This window comes from Anopheles nili, chromosome 3 (genome assembly GCF_943737925.1).
Source record: "Anopheles nili chromosome 3, idAnoNiliSN_F5_01, whole genome shotgun sequence".
NCBI lineage: Eukaryota > Metazoa > Arthropoda > Insecta > Diptera > Culicidae > Anopheles > Anopheles nili.
In genome coordinates, this window is record NC_071292.1 from 45,439,763 (window position 1) to 45,462,126 (window position 22,364).

General features: G+C 51.5%; 1 protein-coding gene across 1 annotated transcript; it reads right to left on the bottom strand.

Annotated features, from left to right (window-relative positions):
* Positions 1-361: 361 nt before the first annotated feature.
* On the bottom strand, positions 362-16,682 carry LOC128724423 (protein sprouty). Its single transcript, XM_053818148.1, has 2 exons — positions 14,752-16,682; positions 362-3,076 (listed from the first exon to the last, which is right to left on the bottom strand). Exon 2 carries the CDS (start codon positions 2,693-2,695, stop codon positions 362-364), a length of 2,334 nt encoding a protein of 777 aa, XP_053674123.1. The 5' UTR covers positions 2,696-3,076; positions 14,752-16,682.
* Between the last annotated feature and the right edge of the window lie 5,682 nt (positions 16,683-22,364).

Below are 22,364 nucleotides of genomic sequence, written 5' to 3' on the forward strand. Positions count from 1 at the left end.
ACGCATGAAATGCCAGACGGCGTATCCTTCCTGCATCAGTTGGCAGGAGTTGCGAGGAACAGCACGCAACATTGATTAAAGATGAGATGGGGGTTGTATTCCTCTCCAACAGTCCTTCCAAACCGGAACCAACGCTAAACCCTCGATCAGCTCGATAGCACGCAACCACAACACAACCGGAAGTGACGCGGTTTCCTGGAACGGAAACGATCGCAAGCCACCCACCAGCCAGGGTTTAGAGGTGCAGCATCATCATCACCATGGTGGCGTCATCGTCGTAATCGTACTCGCAGTGATCCACGCTGGTATCGCTGGCGTCACCATCGTCCTGGCCGCGCTCGGTCCAGCATCGCCACCAGCGTCAGTAGGCGTCAGGACCTGCGTCAAGCAGGCGTTTTTCGGGTGTGGTCAAATCCGCACCAGTCGCACCCGGCGGCCCTAATCGGTGTTGATGATGGCGCAGGTGTTGATGCAGATGATGCAACGGTGAATCCGCATCCGCTGAATCACCCTTTGCACGTTGCTCACGCCCATCAGGTCCAACACAAGCGCCAGGACCTCCATGTGTCGCACCACCACCACCAGCGAGACCCCCATTAGGGACACCACCAAACGGTGATGCCGGACCGGAACCCGCCGGTGAAGCCGGATGTTGCGTACAGCGACACCCGTGGCGGGAATGTTTCGCATAACACCGTGCACAAACGGCCACACAGCCACGCATCGGCCAGTAACACCAGAGGCACGGTAACGCCAAGGATAACGCACCCAAGCAACCCCAGCGTGTGGTGCGTTTGTGAGGCACACACGAGCACGGATCATCGGCACAGGATACGGTTTCCGTCTCAGGAACACCGTCCGGGCCCATCACTTCGCGCTCGAACTCGTGCTCCTTCGAGCAGTGGTAGTAGAGGGCCTTCACGCAACACAAACAGGATGCATAATCGATGATCGTCTCGGCACTGCACAGGCAGCTTTTATCGCACAACCAGTGTGACGGTAATGGCCTGGGTTTTTGGCATTCTTCACACCGACACCGGCGACAGCGGGGGCACGTAATCGAACCGATTCCATCGAGTCCTTCCGTGCCGGTGCCACCTCCAACACCTGCACCAGCACCACCAGCGCCGGCACCACCGACCGTGGCCACTGCCGCACGCCCATGGTGCCGGTGGTGGTGGTGGTGGTGATGGTGATGGTGGTGGTGCAAATCCAACTCCAACAGCTCGTGCCGATCGGAACCATCTTTCTTTTTCGACGGTTGCTTCGTAATGACGGGTGAACCCGAACGCGCCATTGCGGCTGTATCCATTTGACCTTGACCAGCACCGCCAAGGGCATTGCGTCCTACAACCATTTCGACACCAGCTTTCACCACACGACCCGGTCCACCACCGATTGCAGGTGATCGTGCACCTGATCCTCGATCTGCTGCAGGTCGTGGTTGTCCCGTTATTACCGCTACCGGTTCCGGTGCTTCCGGTGGGTGTGGTCCTCCAGCACCACCGGTACCAACACCACCACCACCACTACCCACGGATCCCCCACCCACCGATGGAATGATGTTGGCCCCAACGGCAGGACCACCGACGCCACCACGACCAAAAGGCGTATCGACGTACTCGTTGGCGAGCCGTTCGTTTTCCGGGCGTGGTGCGGCCAGTGTTACCGGTGTCGTGGGGCTTGAGGCGGGACTCGGGGAACCGGATCCGACCACCAGCGGTTGATCGACCGGAAGCAGCAGCAACTGCACCGGCGGAATACTTGCACCAAGCGTCGTCGCCGGATTGGTTGGGCTTGGGCGCCGTCGAGCGAAGGTACTGCTGCCGGTTGGTGACGTTGGGCGGTGGTGGTGCGGGGGTAACGGTGGTGGTGGAGGTGTCCGGGTACGGGGGTGCAGTGGCACGAGGGGTGCAATCTGGGGCCTCAACAATGCCACCGTCGAGGAGCTCGAAGACACCGAGGACACCGTGGAAGAGGTGCTTCCGATGCTTCGATTGCTCTGCTGGTGTGGGTGATTATGATGATGATGATGATGATGATGTTGATGCGGATGATTATGATGATGATGGTGCTGCTGATGGGGTTGACTACTGCCGCTTCGACCGTTGCTAGTACTACCGCTAGTATTATTATTATTATTATTATTAATATTATTAACATTACTACTACTGCTCGTGCTATTACTAGTACTACTACTGCTGCTGCTGTTGTTGCTGCTGCTGCTATTACTCCTACTACTGCTACCGCCGTTGTTGCTAAACGTATGCCCTCCTACTCCTCCTCCACCGCCGTCGCTCACGGCCACCGTCGGGCTCGTATGATTATGAGGATTATTATTCATAAAAATAGCATTAACGTTACTATTACGATTATGATTATTATTTATATTATCGTTATTGTTGTTGCTGTTGCTACTAGCGTTATTGTTGCCGTTGCTGCCGACCAGGTGCCTCGGTTTCGGGGACAGCTGCGGGGGCGTCGGGCTGATGGTGTCAGGATACCGCTGTAAAGGGTTCCCACCACCACTACCGCCGGTTCCGCCACTGCCGGTTCCTGCCATCATCCTGCCGATCATCGCCGGGGCTGGGCTGCTCGTTGGCGCAGGGTCCGGGGCCCGGGGACGATGGACGCGGGGCAGAGACTTAGGGGGCCGAGGGGGCGCCAAACTGGGGCCGCCATTGCGCCGATCCATGCCACGTGTCACGGGGCCCGCTTTGTTTCGTCGGATCGGTCGCGGAGGGGCTGGTGGGTTTTGGTGGAGAAGGGAGGTGGGAGGAAAGGGGGGTGGGGGGTGGCGCCCTTACGCGCCGGCCTGCGTCCTAGGCGCTCCTCTCGTACTGCTGCTGCTGCTGCTAATGTTCGTCTTCGTCGTCAGGTTCGTCGTTTGGCCGCCGGAAGCCGCGTCGCTAGTGTCGCTTTGGTAGCAATAGGGGTCGTACTTCTGCTGCTGCTGTTGTTGGGCCTTCTTCTGGTGGGTTTCGTCGTGTTTTCGCTGCTGCGTCGTCTGCTTCTGCTTCGTCGTCATCAGCCGCGGGCCGCCAAAAGCCGTCGTCATCGTTTTGTTAATCGCCTTCTGGAGCCGAAGCGAAGGTGGGCGACGTCCGGTGAAGGGTTGCGTGGGTTGTGGGTGGGGCGAGAACAGAAGAAAGAAAAAAGCAACGAAAGAAACACACAATTAGATACGGGCACAGTGGGGGAAGAAAATCGTTCGAAATTGGCAAAACTCCACTTCTGATGTGGTGGAAAAGGTGTGAAAGGAAAAAAATAAGGATCAGAGAATGTTGTTATTCCACTTTGACAGGTGCTCATCAAGATGTTTTGACATTTTGCTCCAGAATCGTCGTAGCTTGCTCCTGTCATCTCTGACAAGACCCTAAATCCTGTTGAGGAACCTTCCTGAAACCCACCGTTGGAAAATTGTGCTTTTCGGTGGAAAAATTAACCACCCCTAGGACCCTAACAAAAATGCGAGAGTTCTCGAGAACCTGGCACAATAATTTCAACAATCCCCGGGTCACGCTTCGAACACATTCTTCGCTCTATTAATCATTATCAGCAAGTTAGCGAAGTTCTCCCTTCTGAAGGTACTCCATTACACCTCTTACTCTCTCTCTCTCTCTCTCTCTCTCTCTCACTCACTCTCTCTCCCTCTATCACTTCGATTCCACTTTCCCTGTGTGTTGTTTTGCTGTGTGCACGAATGTGGCCGCGTTTGTTTTTGCTGCAAACGCGGGCACAGTTTTGTTTGCATTCCGCGCATTTTTTGTCCACCCTTCGAACGCGACCTCAGCAGGGCACATTTATGCCGTGTCGGTTCCAAATTTCAACCACCTCACTCGAGCCCTTTCGCGACCTGCTAGAAGGAAGCTAGTGAAGCGCAGTAAAGCGTACTGTGTTCGATTCCACCGGGATGTGATTTAGTTTAGGCGTAGTATTTGCGTATATTTTCCCCTCGAAGGGGGTTGAAAATTACGGATGGAGAGGGAGGAGGTTCGAAAAATACAAACACAAACGGGCTAATCTTAATTTGCATAGTTTCACCTTCCATTCCGCGACACACGGCAGAGACGCGCCACATTCGACAAAAAGGAAGGTCATCGCGCGCGATTTTAGCTCTCGTTAGAGCTTTAGCAGGGTAGGCGGTAGAGGACAAGTGAGAAAAAAAAAGCCAACCAAGAGATGCAGAAGACGGCGAAGAAGTAAAAGAAGAAGAAGAAGAATGGAAAAAACACCCCACCAACAGGCAACAAATAGATGAACGAAAAGGGAACGGACTCCGCAAAACTGGATTCCTCGCGAGAAGCTCGGCTTGAAAACTGGAAATCGAAAAGGCGTGCGCGCGGCGTTCCCGCGTGCGTGAGATTTCCATTTTTAACGTATGAATGAATGAAACGACCCACTGGCGCCAGGCATTATAACACCTCGCTCCTCGCTTCTGGCCTGCGCTTTTGTTGTGAGGGGGCTTTTTTTTTCTTCGTTTTTTTTGTTTAATAAAAGGGGAGAGTTTGCCTTTTTTTTGCGCGTGTCGCGATCGTTCGCGATCGTCGGAGAAACATTCCATTCGTTGGGTTGAACGGGGTTTTTTTTGTCTGTACCATTTGCGTCTCCGTAGTTGACAATTATTTTACGATAAATTACGATCGATCGAAGGAGTTGCGTTGTTTCTTGAGCAGTTAAGTGTACCGAACCAACCCAAGATCGAGGGGTTTTACAGACAAATAGCTTCAAGAAGGAGTACCAACGCAAGATCTTCTACTTCTAAACCACTGCTGGCGAGAATAAGCCCCAGACGTGATCGCTCGATGTTATTCTGACCTGAATCGAGCGATCGAGCGTTTTTTCTTTCCAGCCTTCTCTCAAGTACGTTTAGCGTTAGTTTTTAATTTAAAGCAAATATAGGTTTTTGGTGGCGCCATTTGGTGAATATTTTTCGTCCGACTTTGCGCAAGACGCGCCAATGAAGGGAGAATCTAAAATAAATAAACCCGACCCGGCTCGGTGTTGTTATTTTACCTTCGTTTAATCGCATCTAAATAAGCAATTTCGTGGTGGATCGATAAACAATCTCGATAGCGCAACTCTTTTGCTTCTTGTATTAAGCGCGACTCGGCGTAAAGTTGTGCTTGGCAAGACTTTTTCCCTTACAAAACAACCACCGCATCTCGGAACCGAGCATAATTTGTTGCCAAAAAAAACCCCATGCACGCCGAACGGAAGGTAAACGCCGGCAGAGCGAAGAAAAGCGCCCTTTTTTTTGCTTCTTCGAGGGATATTCCACGCGAGACGCTTCGGAGCCACCAATAAAAGGACACCCCGGGGCGGATTTCAAGAGGTTTCCCCCGGGGGTTTTCGGGTGAAGCAGGACGGCCTCACCCAAGGTCGGGGAGCCATAAATCAGCGTTCACAGCCGGCGAAAAAAAAAACGGGCCGCAAGCAAAAATAAACCCCGTACCAGGGGCAATCGAAAGCTCGGTCTCGTTCAGGTACGGCAGGTTGCAAAAATGAAGCCTAGAGGCTTTCCAAAAGCAGAACGGCTCATTCGCAACTCCTCGTGTACCTGGGCTCGACGAGTCTCCTCGACGTCTTCTGATGAAAGGTCGTCTTCTGACCATTTATTGCTCCTTGGAAATGCGTGAAAATGAGGCTGCTTCGTTGGTCTGAGAGCGCGGAATGTGCGAAAGGTGAAAAGAACGGTTTATGGAAGGTCTCCGAGGTCTGCTAAATTGCCGCCTCTCCGCCAGCCAAAATGACGGTGATGACGCGTCGGTGTCATCATCAATGAACCTGGTGGTGGAAGGACACCTACTCCTTGTGTTCTACGTCAACGAAGCTGCTCAAAAATACCGGCTCACCAGGTCAAGGATTTAGGCTCACCGAGCTGAAGATGCGCCCTCTCAAGTGGCTTTGGGCTTCATTGATCTCCTGCCATTGCCGTTTGGGAAGGTTTGCCCTTCTTTTCGGTCCCTTGCGACCTACCCAGCGCCAATTTCCAAACGACTGAGACTGAGTGTGTCGTAAAAAGCATCTCAGAACCTCAGGACACACCAGGTTATTGTGCTTTTATATGATCATCATTAGGCACGCTACCATCGGGGGTTTTTCGTTCACTCGTCCACCACTCGAAAGGGACGTGCAAATGTGACCCAAAAACGTCCAGGACGACGTGACGAATGCAAGGTGCAAGAAGGGATCAGCTAATCCAACCCCGCCTGAAGCTGTGTGCAATTTCCAGCCATGCCTCTGCACGCCCAGAAGCCATACTGCTGCTAAGTGAGAGGAGCAAAAGAGAGAACGAGAGAGAGAGAGAGCCACCGGAAAGGGCCTCAAAAAGGGCCACAAAAGGGCCATCGAACGGGCTGAGGCTCGAGTCGAGAGAAAACCTCAGAACCCAAGACGACCCGCAACAAAAAGGGGGACGCGGAGCTCCACACTCTGACCATCCTTTCTCTCTCTCCCTCCCCCCCCCCACTCCCCCCACACACCCCTTTGGTCGGTCGAAAAGGGACGCCTTAAGGGCGATCCGCGAGGCTGCGAACAAACGCCTCGGATAGAAAGAAAAAACCTGTCCGATCATCAAATTAAATTAGATCGCTTGTGCTGGTGGAATGGGGGGAAGGGGAGGCGACATGGGGAAAGTGAAACAGCGGTGTGTGTGTATGTGTGTTCCCTCTCCAATTCCCCCCTTTTAGAGCCCTCAGTTGGACGCTGGCGACAAACCATTGGCGCGACATCGAGGCGGCTACTCACAGACACACACACACACGCACGCACACGATCACCACAGGAAAAGTGAGCCACAAACCCTTAATTTGATTCCCCCAACGCGTCCCTCTACCCCGCCCTTCGGAGTGGAGAAAGCGAACCAAACCAGCCAAAAGGCCGTTGCTAGAGGCGGGGGTGCGTGCGCGCGAAGAAACAAATCCTCATTTCGATCATCATCGTTTGTAATTATGTCCCCGGGATTGTCGATCACCCACCCCCTTTCCCTTACACGCCTCTCTCCCGCCACCAAGCTGCTGCCGCCGAAAAAAAAACACCAATTGATGAAGTTTCTCTCGAGGAGAAAAGGGCCACGATGGGGGAAACGGGAGGGGCGTGACCGCAAGGGCACACGCAAGAGCGGGAGATCACGCGAAGCCGGGGGAAAGAGAAATCGAGTGTGTCCAGTCCCACCCACCAGCTCCCCGGTCGTTGTCGTCCTTCGTCTGTGCAGACGCAGAGAACCGGGTTTTGGAACCGGATTTGCCAGCGCACCTACCAAGGGTGGGTGGGGGGGTGGAGAGTGGGTGATGAAGGGAAGGAGAGAGAGAAAGGGAGAGGCAGCAGACAAAGAAGGCTTCGGAATGAGCTGCGCGGGGAATTAAGGTGAACGTGTAACAGCAGAAGCTGCCATCAGCTGAAATAGACGACGACGACGACGACGGCGTCGAAGGTCGTGGAGTCAAAGGGGTTGTGGAGGGGGGGGGGAGGGAAGTGGGTGATGAAGGGAAGACACACACACACACACACATACAAACACCAACGGATAGATACGGCTGTTGGCGATCGAATCCGCTGAATGAAATGGCCGATTGAAAGGTTGGCCCCCTTTTGAGGTGAAAAAGTTAGACCGCGAGCCCTTGAAACAGAGTGGGGCGAAGTTTCCACCAGCCAGGGGGAGTGAAAAGCTGGCACTGGGTTGGAAAATCCGCAATTTTTCATTGCAGCCAGGGTGTGTGCGTGTGTGTTTGTGTGTTTGTTAGGGCGCGAACCCTTCGCTCTTTGGACGTGTTGCTGCACCACGCGTTTCGACGACTCGAAGAGACCAGAGCGAGCCCTTGGCGAGAAGGTGTTTAACCTCTTTCCTTTCTTGTCACAACCCCCCCCCCCTCCCCCCCTCACCCACCCATCCGCTGTCCAAGTGCGAGAAGGGCTTAAGGGAAAAAAGGAAAAGGAGGGCGCTTGATTGAAGAAAAAAAAAAGGGCCCGGTGATGTGCGCGGAAGCACAGGCTACCCCCTAATACGAGACGATCATCTCGATCGTGACCGATGACGATGATGACGATGATGACGATGATGATGCTGCCGTTGAATGCTTCCGTCTGGCACGGCAGAAAAAAGGGCAGAGGCCCCATTGGCGTTATTTTGTGCTGCCCAAAACGGTGGCACAGGATAGAGCAGGTGAGTGAGGGGGTGGTTATAAAAAAAAAAACCCCAAAACCCTAAGGGACGGGAGGACGATCGTCACAACACACACACACACCCATACACGCGCACCCACCTCTTCTCTTTTCCCTCAATTCATGATCGTACGGCGTTTTCCCGACCCTTTTTTTTCTTGTTCTCTCTCTCTCTCTTTCCCATTCGAGTGCTCCCTTTCCTGCCCTCAGACGGGTGCCCTCGTCGCGGCCCTTCACCACACCCACCCACCCGGGGGAGAGTGAAGTAAACAAGGTTATCGACCTCTCTCTCGCCTGCTTCTCGCCGTTGCCTACGAGTCGCGTTTTGTTTTGGTTTTTTTTTTCTTCTTGTGTTCGCCACAGTCGGAGCAAAGGGAGAAGGGAGAAGGCTCCTCCCTTTCACCACCCACACTTTCGCCCTTGTTCTCCCCCCCCCTCACTCCTCCCCCAACCTGACACAAGTGTGCCTCGTGTCAAAACGACGTGTTGAGACGAAACACCGCGTCTTGGGTCGAATGGAAAAGAAAAGAAAAAACACAACAAAACGAAAAAGGGCTTCTCGAAAAAGCGGGGGGTGTTAGTGTTTGGCTGTACTGGCCCCGCTCGACGTGCCTTTTTCTCTCGCCAGCATTTGGGTCAGTTTCGGTTACGCAACGAGAACCAGCTGCTGCTGCTGCTGCTGCTGCTCGATTGCTGGCCCGAGGGAGGGTGGCTTCGAGGGAGGAAGCGAGAAAAGGGCGGCTCTCGTCTCGTTGCAATCATCAATTACACCACCGGATGTGCCATCGGAAGTCGACAATTTGGCCCCCCGTTTGGCGGTGCGCCGTTATTAGCCGTTTTTTTTTCTTTCGCCAAAAATCACCACCATCATGGCGCTGAAAAAGATCGGAAGATTCGGGAGCATCATGTGTGCGTAAATCGCAACAGGACAACGATCAGAAACGAGGAGATCGAAAACAAAAACTCCACTTAAAAAAGTAGGGAGAACCGATCGCAACACGCACGGTCGATGGAGAGCAAGAAAAAAAAAAGGACGCAAAAAGAGTGTAAAGAAAAAAGCTACACAGTGCGATGCAGTTAAGCGCATCCACGCCACCCTACGGGATGCATCTCTCCTCCGCCGATGCATCTGCAACACGCGATTACGCTTCATTTAATCAAGCGCACTTCCGCTTTAGCGCTGGTTCCCACGGGAGAAAGTCCATCTGCTGTTGTGGCTTCCGGTTGTAGGGCCCTGGTTTTTTTTTAAACGAAGCGACCGTTGAAACGAGGGAGATAATAAGCAAGAACGGAACAAATGAAAAAAAGTGCTTGAAAACGCAGCAAAAAAAATAATCATCCAACACAGGAGAGCAAAAAACAAACGAGAAACGCCGAAAAAAAAACGGCCATTTCAAACCGTCGGTTGCGTGTAAATGTGATCGTACGCAAGCGATTCTCCCACGTTTTCGCAAAAACCGGGAAGTACCTCGATGGAAGGGTTTCTATCCACCACCGGTGTTAGAATCTCTCGACAAAGGGCGCCTGTTAAAGGGATGCAAAAGGATGCGCCGTGGGAGACATTGCGCAATTTTTAGGCGTGATTTCGGGAGCCCTTTTTGCCTCGTTTCCGTGCCAACCGATTGCTGCTAAAGGGCTGTTTGATTCGCTTCATCCTACGGTGCTGGCCGCTGGACCAATTCTTTAGTGAATCGAACCAGGAGTGACGCCTTCCGGTTGATGTGGCCCAATCATCCGCGAGAGAGAGAGAGAGAGAGAGAGAGAAAGAGAGAGAGAGAGAGAGAGAGAGAGAGAGAGAGAGAGAGAGAGAGAGAGAGAGAAAGGGCGCCTAATTTTGCCACCCCCATTCGCGGGCGTCATTGCCTTTTTCGCCAGCTAAAGCACGATGAGGCAAGGTTCACATCCTTCACTTTCTCACGAGGACGAAATGAATGGCTCGAGGACGGCAATCGAAAAGCGACGCTCATTAGGCAGCTTTCAGCTCCAGGATTTTAACGCCCCTTTTCTCACTAAGGAGGGGAGGCGTCATCGTTTCCTTTCCAGTGCTTCTTTTAAGGGTGGCTCTTTTTTCTTTAAGTTACAGCCACCACCAAGGGACATCCCCATTAGCAAACGACTTTCGCGGCCTGTAATTCCTTAATTTCTGGTGACATTTTCGCACCGTCCCATCATCCAAAAATCACACCACCCCAAAAAGACCCTTCCTGGAGGTGTTTTGCGCGGTTAGAAAGAACGGCTCGCGGATTGTCATCAATCACCACGCATCCTTTGCGCACCTGCGCAGTAGTTCACCATGACCCCATCAAGGACGCGCGAGCGAGATAGCAAACGACACCCAAACACCGGCAGTGAGAGTGAGAAAACCCTATGGTGACGGGTGTTTGTTCCTTCTCACTGTGGCCTTGTTTCTCACGGGCCATTCTCTCATCTCACGACCTGCTCACACTATTCTGTAGGGTGGAATTTTCCATTCACCGCCCACACATCCTGCGAGTGGGTGGTGGTCAGCAGGAGCAAAAAAAAAATGAGGGCGCACTATATTGCGCCTCGGCGATGGGATGAAATTTGCACAGGACCGGTTGGTGGTGGTTGGTTTAATTTTTCACACAAATGCACCAACATTTGAGAGCTGCACTCGTGGCAATTTGAAAACGAGCCAAAGGTGACGAATTGGGAGGGCTTCATTAGGGTCCCACACACGTCCGTGGAGCTGCAAGGGAGCATTTTTTCACCCCCAACATTCCTGTTTACACACACACACAGGCACGCGCGCGCGCGAGAAAACACGCTGGAATGCAGGTCGTAAAATACACCGACGGGTGGATTATTCCCAGATGAGACTTCCAGAATTCTCCTCCTTTTCGATTCGTTTAATCTCTCGGCTCGGGGGTGGGACGGGGCATCATCTCGGGCGAAAAGCGAAATGAAACGCAACGAAAAACAAACAAACAAACAAACACCAACGAAAAGACGTGCAACAATAATAAACAACAAACAAACCTCCCCCCTAAAAACAAAACAACAAAAAAAACAGACTGCTCCACGATCGATTGAAAGGGCGCAGAGGGCGTTATTTTTAACTGACCCTTCGTCCTTTTCTCAAGCAGGGGGAGGGTTTGTGGGGAGGGATGCGTTTATCTTCGCTTGTTCGCGAGTTGGCACAGAGAGAGAGAGAGAGAGAGAAAAAAGGGCCACAATCAGCAGACAGACGCGCGGCCACGAAAAATTAAACAATGAATTCGCGAATCGCCACAATGGAAGCGCTGAGGTGGAAGGAATTTCGTAAGCCCTCTCCAACCCCCCCCCCCCCTCCTCGGGTCACGGGAGTTTCCAGCCACACCCTTCTTTCCCCCCCCTCCATCCCCCGGGGAAGCCCACAACCCGCGGGTTCGTTCAACTTTCGGGAGCGCGCCGAGGCCACCATTTTTATGCCAAAACGACACAAAATGCGTCGCGCACCTGTGTTGGAGGGGTGGGTGGGTGTGGGAGGGTACAATATGTGCCCCCCTCCTCCCCGTCCCCCTTTTAGGGTGCATTATTGCATTACCACGTGTGGAAAGGGCGCAAATGAGCCCGAGCCTCCAGTTGAGGGCGTTTTTTTTCTATTTCCTCACGCAGCAACCAAACACACTTTAAGGTTGTGTGCTGATATTTTTAAGAGTGACCCAGGAGAGGGCTCTTTCGCACCATTAGACCCATTGACCCCCCCACCCCTGAAGAGCCTTCATTGTGAGACAACAGGCTGCCTCCCAACCCCCCGCATAATCCAACCTCGACGTCCCTGACCGGTGAATGGTGACAAGGTAAAGACGCGAGGAAATGGGGCACGTGTGTGTGTGTGTGACACCAGTAATTAATGCCACATGAAAGAAGGGGAAACAAACGCCCGCCGAGAGACACTCGTTGCAGTTTAACGATCAAATCGAGCGAACGAACGAAAATGTGGAGAGAAAAAAAAAAGGCAACACAATCAGCCTCCATTCAGCGCAAAAGACTCGTCCAACGCCAAAGGGAGAATTAACACAACAAACGCACACACACACACACACACACCACGAGGGGGGCAAAAACTGGTAGCCCTTGAGGAAGTCGGCGGCCCCCCATTGGGCCCTTTTTTTTCCTTGCTTTTTTTTTGTATGCGCCAGTATCAGTAGCATGTAATCACTGTGAAGGGGCAATCGTTTGCTTCCGTCGTCGCCTTCGTCGATTGATAATCATGAATCAAAGTCGCTGTTTTTTGTCGCAGTTACCCTCGTACTCTCTCTCTCTCTTTCTCTTTCTCGCTGTCAAGAAGATTGTTTTGCAGTTTATGCTGCTGTACCTATGGTGAAACCCTCTCCCCCGCCTTACAGATCGTGAGGGACCAAGAAAAAGGTTAAACGACGGCTCAGGGTCTAAGTGTGTGTGTGTGTGTGTTGCGTCTGTGTGTGCCTGCTAGCGTCTCCGTACAGCTGGCAAGCAAAGGAGGGATGCCAGCGTTTGGGGAGGATTTGTGGACAGTTCTCGAACGAGAGAAAGAGAGAGCGAAAGAGAGAGAGAATGAATTGGTTGAGGTGAAAAAAGGTACGCAACCCTCAACACGCAATGTAATGGCAATTGCACACGATCAATGCACTTCTGTAACCAAAAATCCAACCCCCTGAGAAGCTCGAGGGAAAAGATGATCGTCGAAAAACAAAAGCGCATGGAAAAAAGAACCACACACACACATACACACACCCGCTCGCTCGCTCGTCAATTAGCGAAACCCCCGTGCACGGCCGTCAAGCTCTGCTTGTTTATACTTCTGCTCCATTCTTCGGTCCGGTTCGCGATCTCGGCGTAATCCCGGTAGCGCAGCAGCTGTTGCAGCAGAAGCAACAAAAGAGAGACCCCTTCACGGGATAAAAAAAGGGTAGGAATGGTGGAGGGGAGGCGGTGTTAAAAACGCACAACCACACGCAGCTTCGTCCTTTTTTTTATTTTGCCTACTGCAGTGCTCGTCGTTATTTCTAAACCTGTAATTTTCAACCACAACACCGCGCGCTCGCTCTGCTGACAGCAGAGACGTAGATCCACGCGTGACGTCACGGTAGCCACGGGTAGTCCGTTTAGCAGTATGGTTCGAGCGCCTCAAAGGTAGTGTAGCGAAGAAGTACACTAGACGCAGCAAACAATTGTGCTTCCTTTTGGGAAAGGAGCTTCTCTGCTTTCCAGCAAGGACGACGACGACGTCGACGTTTAAAAAGGTGTGCTATCTCGCTCGCACACACGTTGCGTGGCCGGATTTGACGGTGAACGCGCGCGCGTGTGTTTAAGGCCGCGTAATCAAACGCGACGACACAAACGAGATACTTCCTTCTTGTTTCGCTTACCGCGCCCACCACCAGCGCGCGCTGTTCGAGGCCATTCTAATCAACTTGCGCGGTGCGGGAGAACTCGTTGGCGCCTCACGTGGAGGGGGTGGGAAGGAGTAGGAGTAGGAGGAGGGTGGCATTCCAATAGCGGCAATTGGCAAGACGAAAATAAAAGACGCCTTGTTGCGGGCGGGAGGGTGAGAAGATGGGATGAATGCGCGAGCAAGCAAAGAGATAGAGAGTGAGAAAGAGAGAGAGAGAGTGAGAGAGAGACCCCGGGGGTTAAGGCGGGTGATCCTCGGGGGTGGAGTGAACGCCTTCGTAGTAGTGGTGGTGGTGATTGTGGCAGTGAGTGGATGACATTTTTCATTCATAAAAGAATTTGAATTCCGCGTCACCGTCCACCACGTCGTCGAGGAGGTGTTGTTTTCTTTTTTTGTCTCCCTCCCTTCCATCTGATCATGTGCGTGCGTGTGTGTGCGTGTGTGTGTCCCAACGAAAGATCGATCGATCGATCGTACGGACACGGTGGTGTGCGTGTTGCGCCTACCGGGGTGTGAGTGTGGGCGGTTATTTCTTTTTAAATGGATCCATCGATCGGATCGAAGATCGCGGATCGTGACTCCCGCGGTGGGATTTGTGTGATCTCAAGTGGGAGGGTGAGAGGGTGGAGGTTCACCCCATCCCTACGAGTTTCATCATCGCAAGAAAACCCCCACCGGAAGTGGGCCATTTCCGGTTGTCGCCAGCATGGCCTCATTCACAAACACGTGTTTCGAGTTCCTTCTTCTCCGTGGCCGTAAATCGAAGATACCAAGCGACGATGGTGGGGTGGAAAAGGGAGACTCCTCTCCCCCTCCTCCCACCCTCTCTCTCGCATCCTTATCAGGCGCACATCAACCGCACCCGGTTATCGGTCGGCTAGGAAGCAATTATAAAACGGAAAAACGCGGGTTTTGCGCTCGGAGTGCGTGACCGGGGAAAAAAAAGACGAGGGAAAGTAACGCCGTCGAACGGTGAGGCAAACGTCTGAGGGAACAAACCAAACGGCTGTTTACGCTCGGTTGGCGTGTTTGCGCGATAAGGAAACACGTGCAACGTAACGCTAGACGCGCGTAAGGCTCACACACGCACCAACCAAGAGGGGGTCAGCAGTTGGGTTCCTTTTCTTTTTTCGGTGACCAGAGGCAGGAAGGATGAGTGGTAAGCTGTAAAGTAAGTAAAGGAGAATGCGGCCAGGCGCTGCACTTACATAATGAATAAGCAACTAAAGGCGGTGAATCTCGGCGTCGTAGATCCGTCCGTAAGCCGCCAACGGACGCCAAGACGAGCGCGTCTCTGCTATTTGCTGCTCGCTTCTGTCTCTCTCTCTCTCTCTCTCGTTCTCTCGTTCTCTCGGTTTGATTGCCTGGTGGACGCTTGCCACGCTTCGGAACACCACAAAAAACCAAAAAAAAGCACACCCCAATCGATCGCGTGGTGGTGTGTTGTGAGATTTTTCACCAGCCGAACTGGCGGCTTCTTCACGCGGCAGCAGCACTTATCTGCACACCATCCTCCCTTTTGGCAGGGAGGGGGGGGTGGAGAAGAGGAGCACACGGACACTCGTACACACACACACACGCCCACGCACACACACACGGTCACGTACAGAGACACAGGCACACGGACACAAACGCCCACGGAATGCAAACGCGCGTAGGGCGCTTTCGATCGAATTTTCAAACTGTCGCACCAATATCAATATTACACTTCCTTCCTTCTTTTTTTATTTAGCTTTTGCTTTTTCGACTTGTGACTCTCACTCCCTCTAGTCGGCTTTCTCTCTCTCTCTCTCTGTTGCGTGTGTCGATCCCACGTTCGCTTCTCGGTCACCTGTTTTGATGGCGCTTTCGTGACACTTTTTTTTTATTTAATTTAATTTTATTTTTTTTCTGCTCAACCCGTGCCGTGGCACGTACACACGCACCCACACACACACACGTACACACTCACTCCTAAGCCACCCTGGGTCGCTGGTGCGGGGCGAGTCTTGCCCTTTTCCGTCGGATCACCGCCACGGTAGGATTCTGCAGTGCTCCTTTCGCAAGGCTCACCGAATGCATCCTTTTTCCCGAAAGGACGAAACCTGGCTCTTGGGCAACTCCTTGCTTCTAGCTACAGCCCCGGTTTTGTCACACACTCTGGCACAAACACACAAACACCCCTCGATGGGAGGATGATCACCCTTCGTCGTCGTCGTCGGTGTTGTTGTTGTTGTCACGCCCGGCACACTTTCTCCTGCTTTCTGCTGGTGTTGTCGCGGAAAACTGCAACCCGAATCACTTCGCACGGTTCAGGACATTACACACACACACACACGGGGGGAACCCGTCCTTTTTCGTCCTCGGAACCGGAAGCACCACGCAGCAAGATCCGTGGGGTTTTGTGGATTTTTTCTTTTTCTTTTTTTCGTGTGTGTCACACACAAAAACCTCCACCTAAAGCTGTCACAGTGCAGCTCGAGCACGCGAGCGCGCACTCAGTAGGCGCCGTCGAGGTTTTTTGTGACCAACACTGTGCGTGCCGTCGCCGCCGTCGTCGTTGCCGTCGTCAGCGGCGTCGTCCCTTTTTGGCCGCGTATACGGCTTAACTGATACGCGCGAGAGACGGCTGGTGCGGGGTTTTTTTTTTCACCGTTTGCTTCGCCACCACACAAACACGCACACATACACACCGAGGCACACACACACACACACGCGCGAGCGAGCGGGTGGACAGGCTGGGGGAGGCGGGTTTAACTGTGAACCGTGAAACTGACTGACTGGGTGCGGATCGCGAATCGCGCCCAGGTCCAGAAGGTGAAGCCGCGAAATAGAGAGTGGGTGGGTTTTTGAGCCTCCTTTTTCTTTTTTTTTTAGAGGTGGCTTTTGTGCTTCTTCTTCTGAAAAACCCCAAACCGAAAAGGACAGTTTCACTCGCCACAAGCCGTTGTCACTTTTTACTGCACTTGCACACGCAACAGCACACAGGTTCGTTAAGGGCACGGGTTTCTTTCTTTCTTTGCTGTTTTTTTGTTTTGTTTTGTTTTGTTTGCAGCCTGCTTGCTTGCTTGTTTGGCTTTGCTTGCTTGCTTGATGGCTGTTCGCTTCGAGCGCAGCGAACCCGCGACGGACCGCACGCACAACACGACCGATAGCGCCTCAAATCCGAAAATGAATAAAAATATTTTTGAGCGCTTTTTGCGCTCATTCATAAGCCAACGCTGAGCGCCTTTGCGTGGCTCTCCGCGCGCACACCCGGGCACTCACGAGAGCGGTACTTCGTTCTCTCGCTCTTTCGCACGGTGTGAGTGCGTGCGCGAGTGAGATGACGTGTGCACGGCGCGTACTCTAGCGCTCTCGTGCCATCTCGCTCGTGGGTGCGGTACACTCGCACACTAGCGCACGCGTGCGAGTGTACCGCACTGTGAACCGGGCCTGTGTGGCCGTACCCACGCACACAACCGTAGCGCGTAATTCGGTGATTTCCGCCTGGCACTGGGCACTGGGTCGTGGGTCGTCGTGGGTCGATACATCGTGGGGCGGTGTATTAAATTATATAACGGATATATCGCACCCTGGCCGTGTGGTGTATCGCACCGTCCCATTCGCTCAGCTCGCGTGTGCAGTGGTGCCGTCTCGCTCACACCTCAAATGGTGGCACTAACACCAGTCTATCCGGGGCGCTACGGGAGTATACGCTCCAGAAATAACACACCCATGGTGGCGCGCCTTTGCTCAGCGATCGTGGTGTGTATTTTTTTCTTCTGTTTTTGCCGTTCGACGGCGCCGTCGACGTTGCTGTCATCGATGACGATGATGCTGCCGTTGCTGCTGGGGCCCCTTTTTCAAGGAACGGCATTTCAGGTCCTCACATGATCATCGTCCACATTTGTCCATCGCATGCCAGCGCCCTGTGTGCTGAGGGCTGCGAAACTGATCGCAAACGTGTGTCACTGTGTGCGTCTCACAATGCAGCGTGAGTGACCAGTCACGCACGCTCTCTCGCTCTCTCTCTCTCTCTCTCTCTCTCTCTCTCTCTCGTTAGCCCATCCGCTGAGTGACTGGTTTGTGAGTGCTTCTCTTTCACACGGCTCTCTCACTCTCTCGTGGGAGATGTTTTGTGTGTGTGCGAGCGCGCGCGCGCACCCGCGCGCCATCGCTCTCTCGCGTCATGGTGCTGTCTCGCTCTCGCACCTGGTCGTAGCACACCCAGCACAAGCGGATGGTGGCGCACCGAGCGGGACGGCGAGAGTGGGACGTTTTTATGAATGAAATCTCGTTTCAGCACCGCCAACTCAACCAAGGTGTGTCGCGATGAATGGAGCGAAACAGAAACTGTCCGCGATGCCAGAGCTAACCTTCATCCCTTCTACCTGCCCGTGGTTGTGCCCTACGTTGCCGCTTACCGCCCTTCCCTTCGTCCCTTAGTTCCTCTCTCTCCCTTTCTCTCGCTTCCCCACCAGCCGCTGTCATCCACTACTCGGTTCGAAGGAGGATTGAAAAAAACGATGGAAAAAAAAACACAAAGGAAAAAAACCTTCCCTTCCGCTCGCACGCTCGCCCACCCTACCACCCGTACTCCTACGGTCCGTTTCCCGTTTTTGGAACCCGTCCGTCGTGTGCCTCGCCGCCTCGTATGCATTTCCAGCGTAAGCGAGCATAATCTTTTCCTCGATCAAAACGCCTCAAACCAGGTCTCTTCGATACGATTGAAAACGGCTGCCGGACGGACGGGGTGAGTGAGTGGGTGGGTGGAGATGGTGCAGCCGAAGGGCAGGCTGGCAGAGACCAGCAGTATACACTTCTGGAAGTAAGTGTAGCGACGTATGGCCGCCTACAGCCGCCCTGCAGCAGCCACGTATTCGAGGATTTCTATTTCTTCTCCACTCTCTTGAATGCTTTCAGATTTCTTGAAGTGGAATATGGACATTCGATTGTGCGGATGATGCGTGCACTTCCTGTTTATTGAACGAAATGCTGCGTCATGGCCAGCTTAGCATATTTACGTTGTCATATGGTCGAAATAAAAGTGTAACCCTTTGACAGTTTGTAATCACCGAGGCACTTCGTAAAGAATGGCCTTTCGTTGATAAAATGCAGCGATTAAAGAAGCGCAATAATTTATTATCGTATAAAGATGATATTCTTGATTCTACAACAGCTGTTGATTGGTTATAAGATTAAGCACTAAGGAACGTAAACTCGTTTGAAATAATCCTTTGTTTTTGCTTTAATTTGGTAAAGCTTTTTCCTCTTGCTTTCAATTGACATGTCATTATTTATACTCATTTTTTGCTCTTGTTTCTAATTACATTATATTGCTCTTTTATTACCAGTTTCGTTCCCTTGTTTCCAATTTGCATGTCATTTTTTAATTTTACATATCAAATTATTTTGTATAACTTCACTTGTTGTTTTTTAAATTTATTTCTATTATTTATACATGACTTGTTTTTCGACCATTTTTTTTGCAATAGCTGCAGCAAGAGCATCGATTATTGGGTCTTGAGAGTAGGCAAATAGTTATAGCTTGTGCTACAACTCGATTGTAGTAAAGTAGATCCTCTCCCCCCCAAAAAGTTTCATTCAAAAAGAGCCCAAGACGAAAAGGGCACATGAATTTATTGCCGCCAGTGTAGGTGCCGGACGATAGCGACCGTAGTGTGAGAGCTGAATCGTCCACACTCGATTCCCCTTTTTCTGTCAACGAACGGGATACGTGATGTTGGAAGCATAAGTGAGGGTTGAAGCAGCTGCTCGCTCGGCCACGACGGAGTAAAACTATCGAAAGGAAAAAAAAAATAAATAAAGCGATACGGAAAGGAGGGATAGAGAAATAGAAGAGAAAAGCGAGCAAGAAACAGAAAATAGAGTGAACGAGAGAGAGAGAGAGAAAGAGAGCAGCAAGGGAGGGATGGAGAATAAATAACTTGGAGCGGAAACGGCGATCGACAAAATGCCGCCATTCCTATAAAAACCCGCCGTTTGCTAGGATCTCGTGGAAAAAAAGGGCAAGAAAATGTGGGATACGTTCGTTCTCGAGCGGCCGGCGTACGATCGGATGGTTTAGGACGATGGATCGAGCTTGCGCACGTGTTCATGTCGGTGGAAGAAAATGATAGGGGGAGAAAAAATATATTTATATGAAAAACAAATCGTCCGTCACTCTGGATAAGAATTCTTATTGCAAAAAAAAACAAAGAGAAGCTGTTTCTTCCATGCGATACTTATTGATAAAACAGGCTCAGTATACATTTGATTTTATGTGAAACATTTATTTTGATCAAGTACCGATGAAAGGGGATTTTAAAAACAACTTAGAAAAGACAAATTAAAGATTATAAAAATATGCAATATATTGAGATATTTAGTGAAAATATGCAACACAAATATTTTTGTGTTGCATTTTTTCAATTCTGTTCAATCAACACGATCGATACCATAGCAGATAAGATCGCAGTATTGATGCTCTTTGTAAATGAAGTATTTTTAAGGAGTAAAATAAATCCCATTATCAACATTTCATTCCAAAAACAAATTAATGATAAAGTGCCCAAAACAAGTAACCTTAACCGCGCGTGGCATAAAAGATACAAAATATTTCCACGACAAAAAAAAACTCCACAAACAACAGACAAAAACAACTTAATCCGCGTGAGCAACCTCAATCCAATCGAGCCGCTTAAAAATCAACTTATCAACAAACTTACAGTGAAAATGATCGCAAACGGTCTTCCGCGGTGGGCAACACCACCCGTACGGCTACGTTCTGCAGCAACGGGCCGAACTTGAACATCTGCCCGAATAACTAATTTGATGAAATTGATCGAATCGTCTCGCTTATCCTGCCCCAAGATGGCAGAAGTGGCAGACAATGACGCTGTGTGCCCGTTTTCGACGTGCCGTTTGTCGACGATGGCATGACGTAGAATGGAACCGGGGCCAACCCAGGAAAGTGCCCCCAAAACGGGGTAAACCCCTTACCGGTAAGTGCCGCGAGAGAACTGATGACTTTAAATTGGAAAATTGTGCTGCTGCCACTGCACGCCTGCTCTCGGTGCCGGTGCCGGTGCCGGTGCGTTACGCGGTGTCGTATTTGCGCGACTAAACTGATTTGGCCGATGCAGGAAATGTACGCTTCAGCTCCGGCACAGATTTGGGTCCCCCTTAGGGTCCCCCGTTGTGCAAGCTGCACTGCTGCTGCTTCTAGCATTGGGTTGATCGTGTGTGGGGTGATAACATAAATTAAGGATCTCCCGGTAGTGCGGCTCAAATAGGTGTTTTGCTACTCTCAGGCAGCCTTGCACAGTGCCATCGGTACACTAGTACGCTTCTTTCGGGACCTTTAACCGGCTTGATGATGCGTCAAGATGCGATCGTACAGTGGCTACCGCAACAACAGCACATCCCAACCAAAAAAAAAACAAGGAAAATTGGCTTTTTAAGTGTTTCCAGCCCCCGTTCGTGTTCGTGTTCCAACCTTCAACTACTCTGAGTTGCTCTTCCTCGGTCTGATTTGGGCAAAAAAAACCCACCTTTCCCCCGATTCCCGAGACGAGAATGAATGAATCGAAAGACGAAAGAAAAAAAAGAATATTCTTACCCAACACAGGAAAGCGAAAATTGCTTGCAGGAATGATTTATGTACGCAACACAAACTAACACCTCGCGCTCGAACGCTGGCAATAGCGCGAACATGGGGACTCTCTCCCCACCCGAAAGCCGGCAAGAAGGATGTCCAGAATTGCTACCTGTCATTTTGAGGATAGACATCCTCAGGCTCCCCTGCTTGCAGACCCTCAGACCACGACGATTAAAAATGGTGCACCGGATGCGGCTTCAAGTGACTCCGCTGCTAGGGACGATGGCTGCCCTTTTTTTTTTAATTTTGCCCCGGCCATCGTTTCGGCCACCGGACGCTGGGGAGAGATGAATCTGGACATTAATCCTGCTTCTTCTCAATCTTCCTTCCACACCCCCCCCCCCCCCACTCCAATCGCTTACGGCTGCATGCGTGGCCCGTTTTGAATGAACGTAGCTGCGAACGGGCAATCGCGCGCTTAAATCGGAGCAGATGCAATCCCCGATGCAACGCCCCAGGGTTGGTCGAGGCCAAGGGTGGAGTGGGGAGGGGGGTTCAAGGGAGGTTGGGGTTGGGGTGCGTGCGCATTTCCGCTCGACGTCAAACCTGTTTGCTTGGCAGCACCGATCGATGGTCCCAATCGAGCTCGCAAACTCGCGGCGTAACTCGGTGCATCCTCGTGGTTTTCGAGGACGTTTGAACGCGGCTGCCCTGGGGAAAGTCTAATCCAGTGGGCCAGCCATTCATTACTTCGTCGCTCGTAAGCATTACGTGTGTATGCGAAGAAGATCCCCCTTTTTTTCTGGTGACTGATTTACCAAACGAGCGCATTGAACGGGTATGTTTGCTGTTTGCGAGAGGCAGAATTGTGGTTAGTAAACTGCAACATCTTCTTCTAGCAGAGCCGTAGATGTTTGTGCAGAAGAGTAAGTTGATTATAAAAAAGAGAGAACAATATATCTCCTTTAGGGGAAACAGCTCAGACAACAGGGGATCTTGGAGATCACCAGGAAGATGTTGTCAAGTGAGAACGATTTGTAGGTGGATGAAGTCGAGCATAATTATGTTTGAAACAAACCACAAAATATACCAAAACAGTTCAATATGTGACAGCTGAGTAGGCTGTGGAATTCAGCCTACTAAGAAAATGTCCTCCCAAACAATTGTACCTCAATTGAAACAGCAAACCAACGATTCATAGAAGAGCTCTTCGAACAGGACGATAGACATTACTCCAAAAGATTACTCCGTTGCGATAGA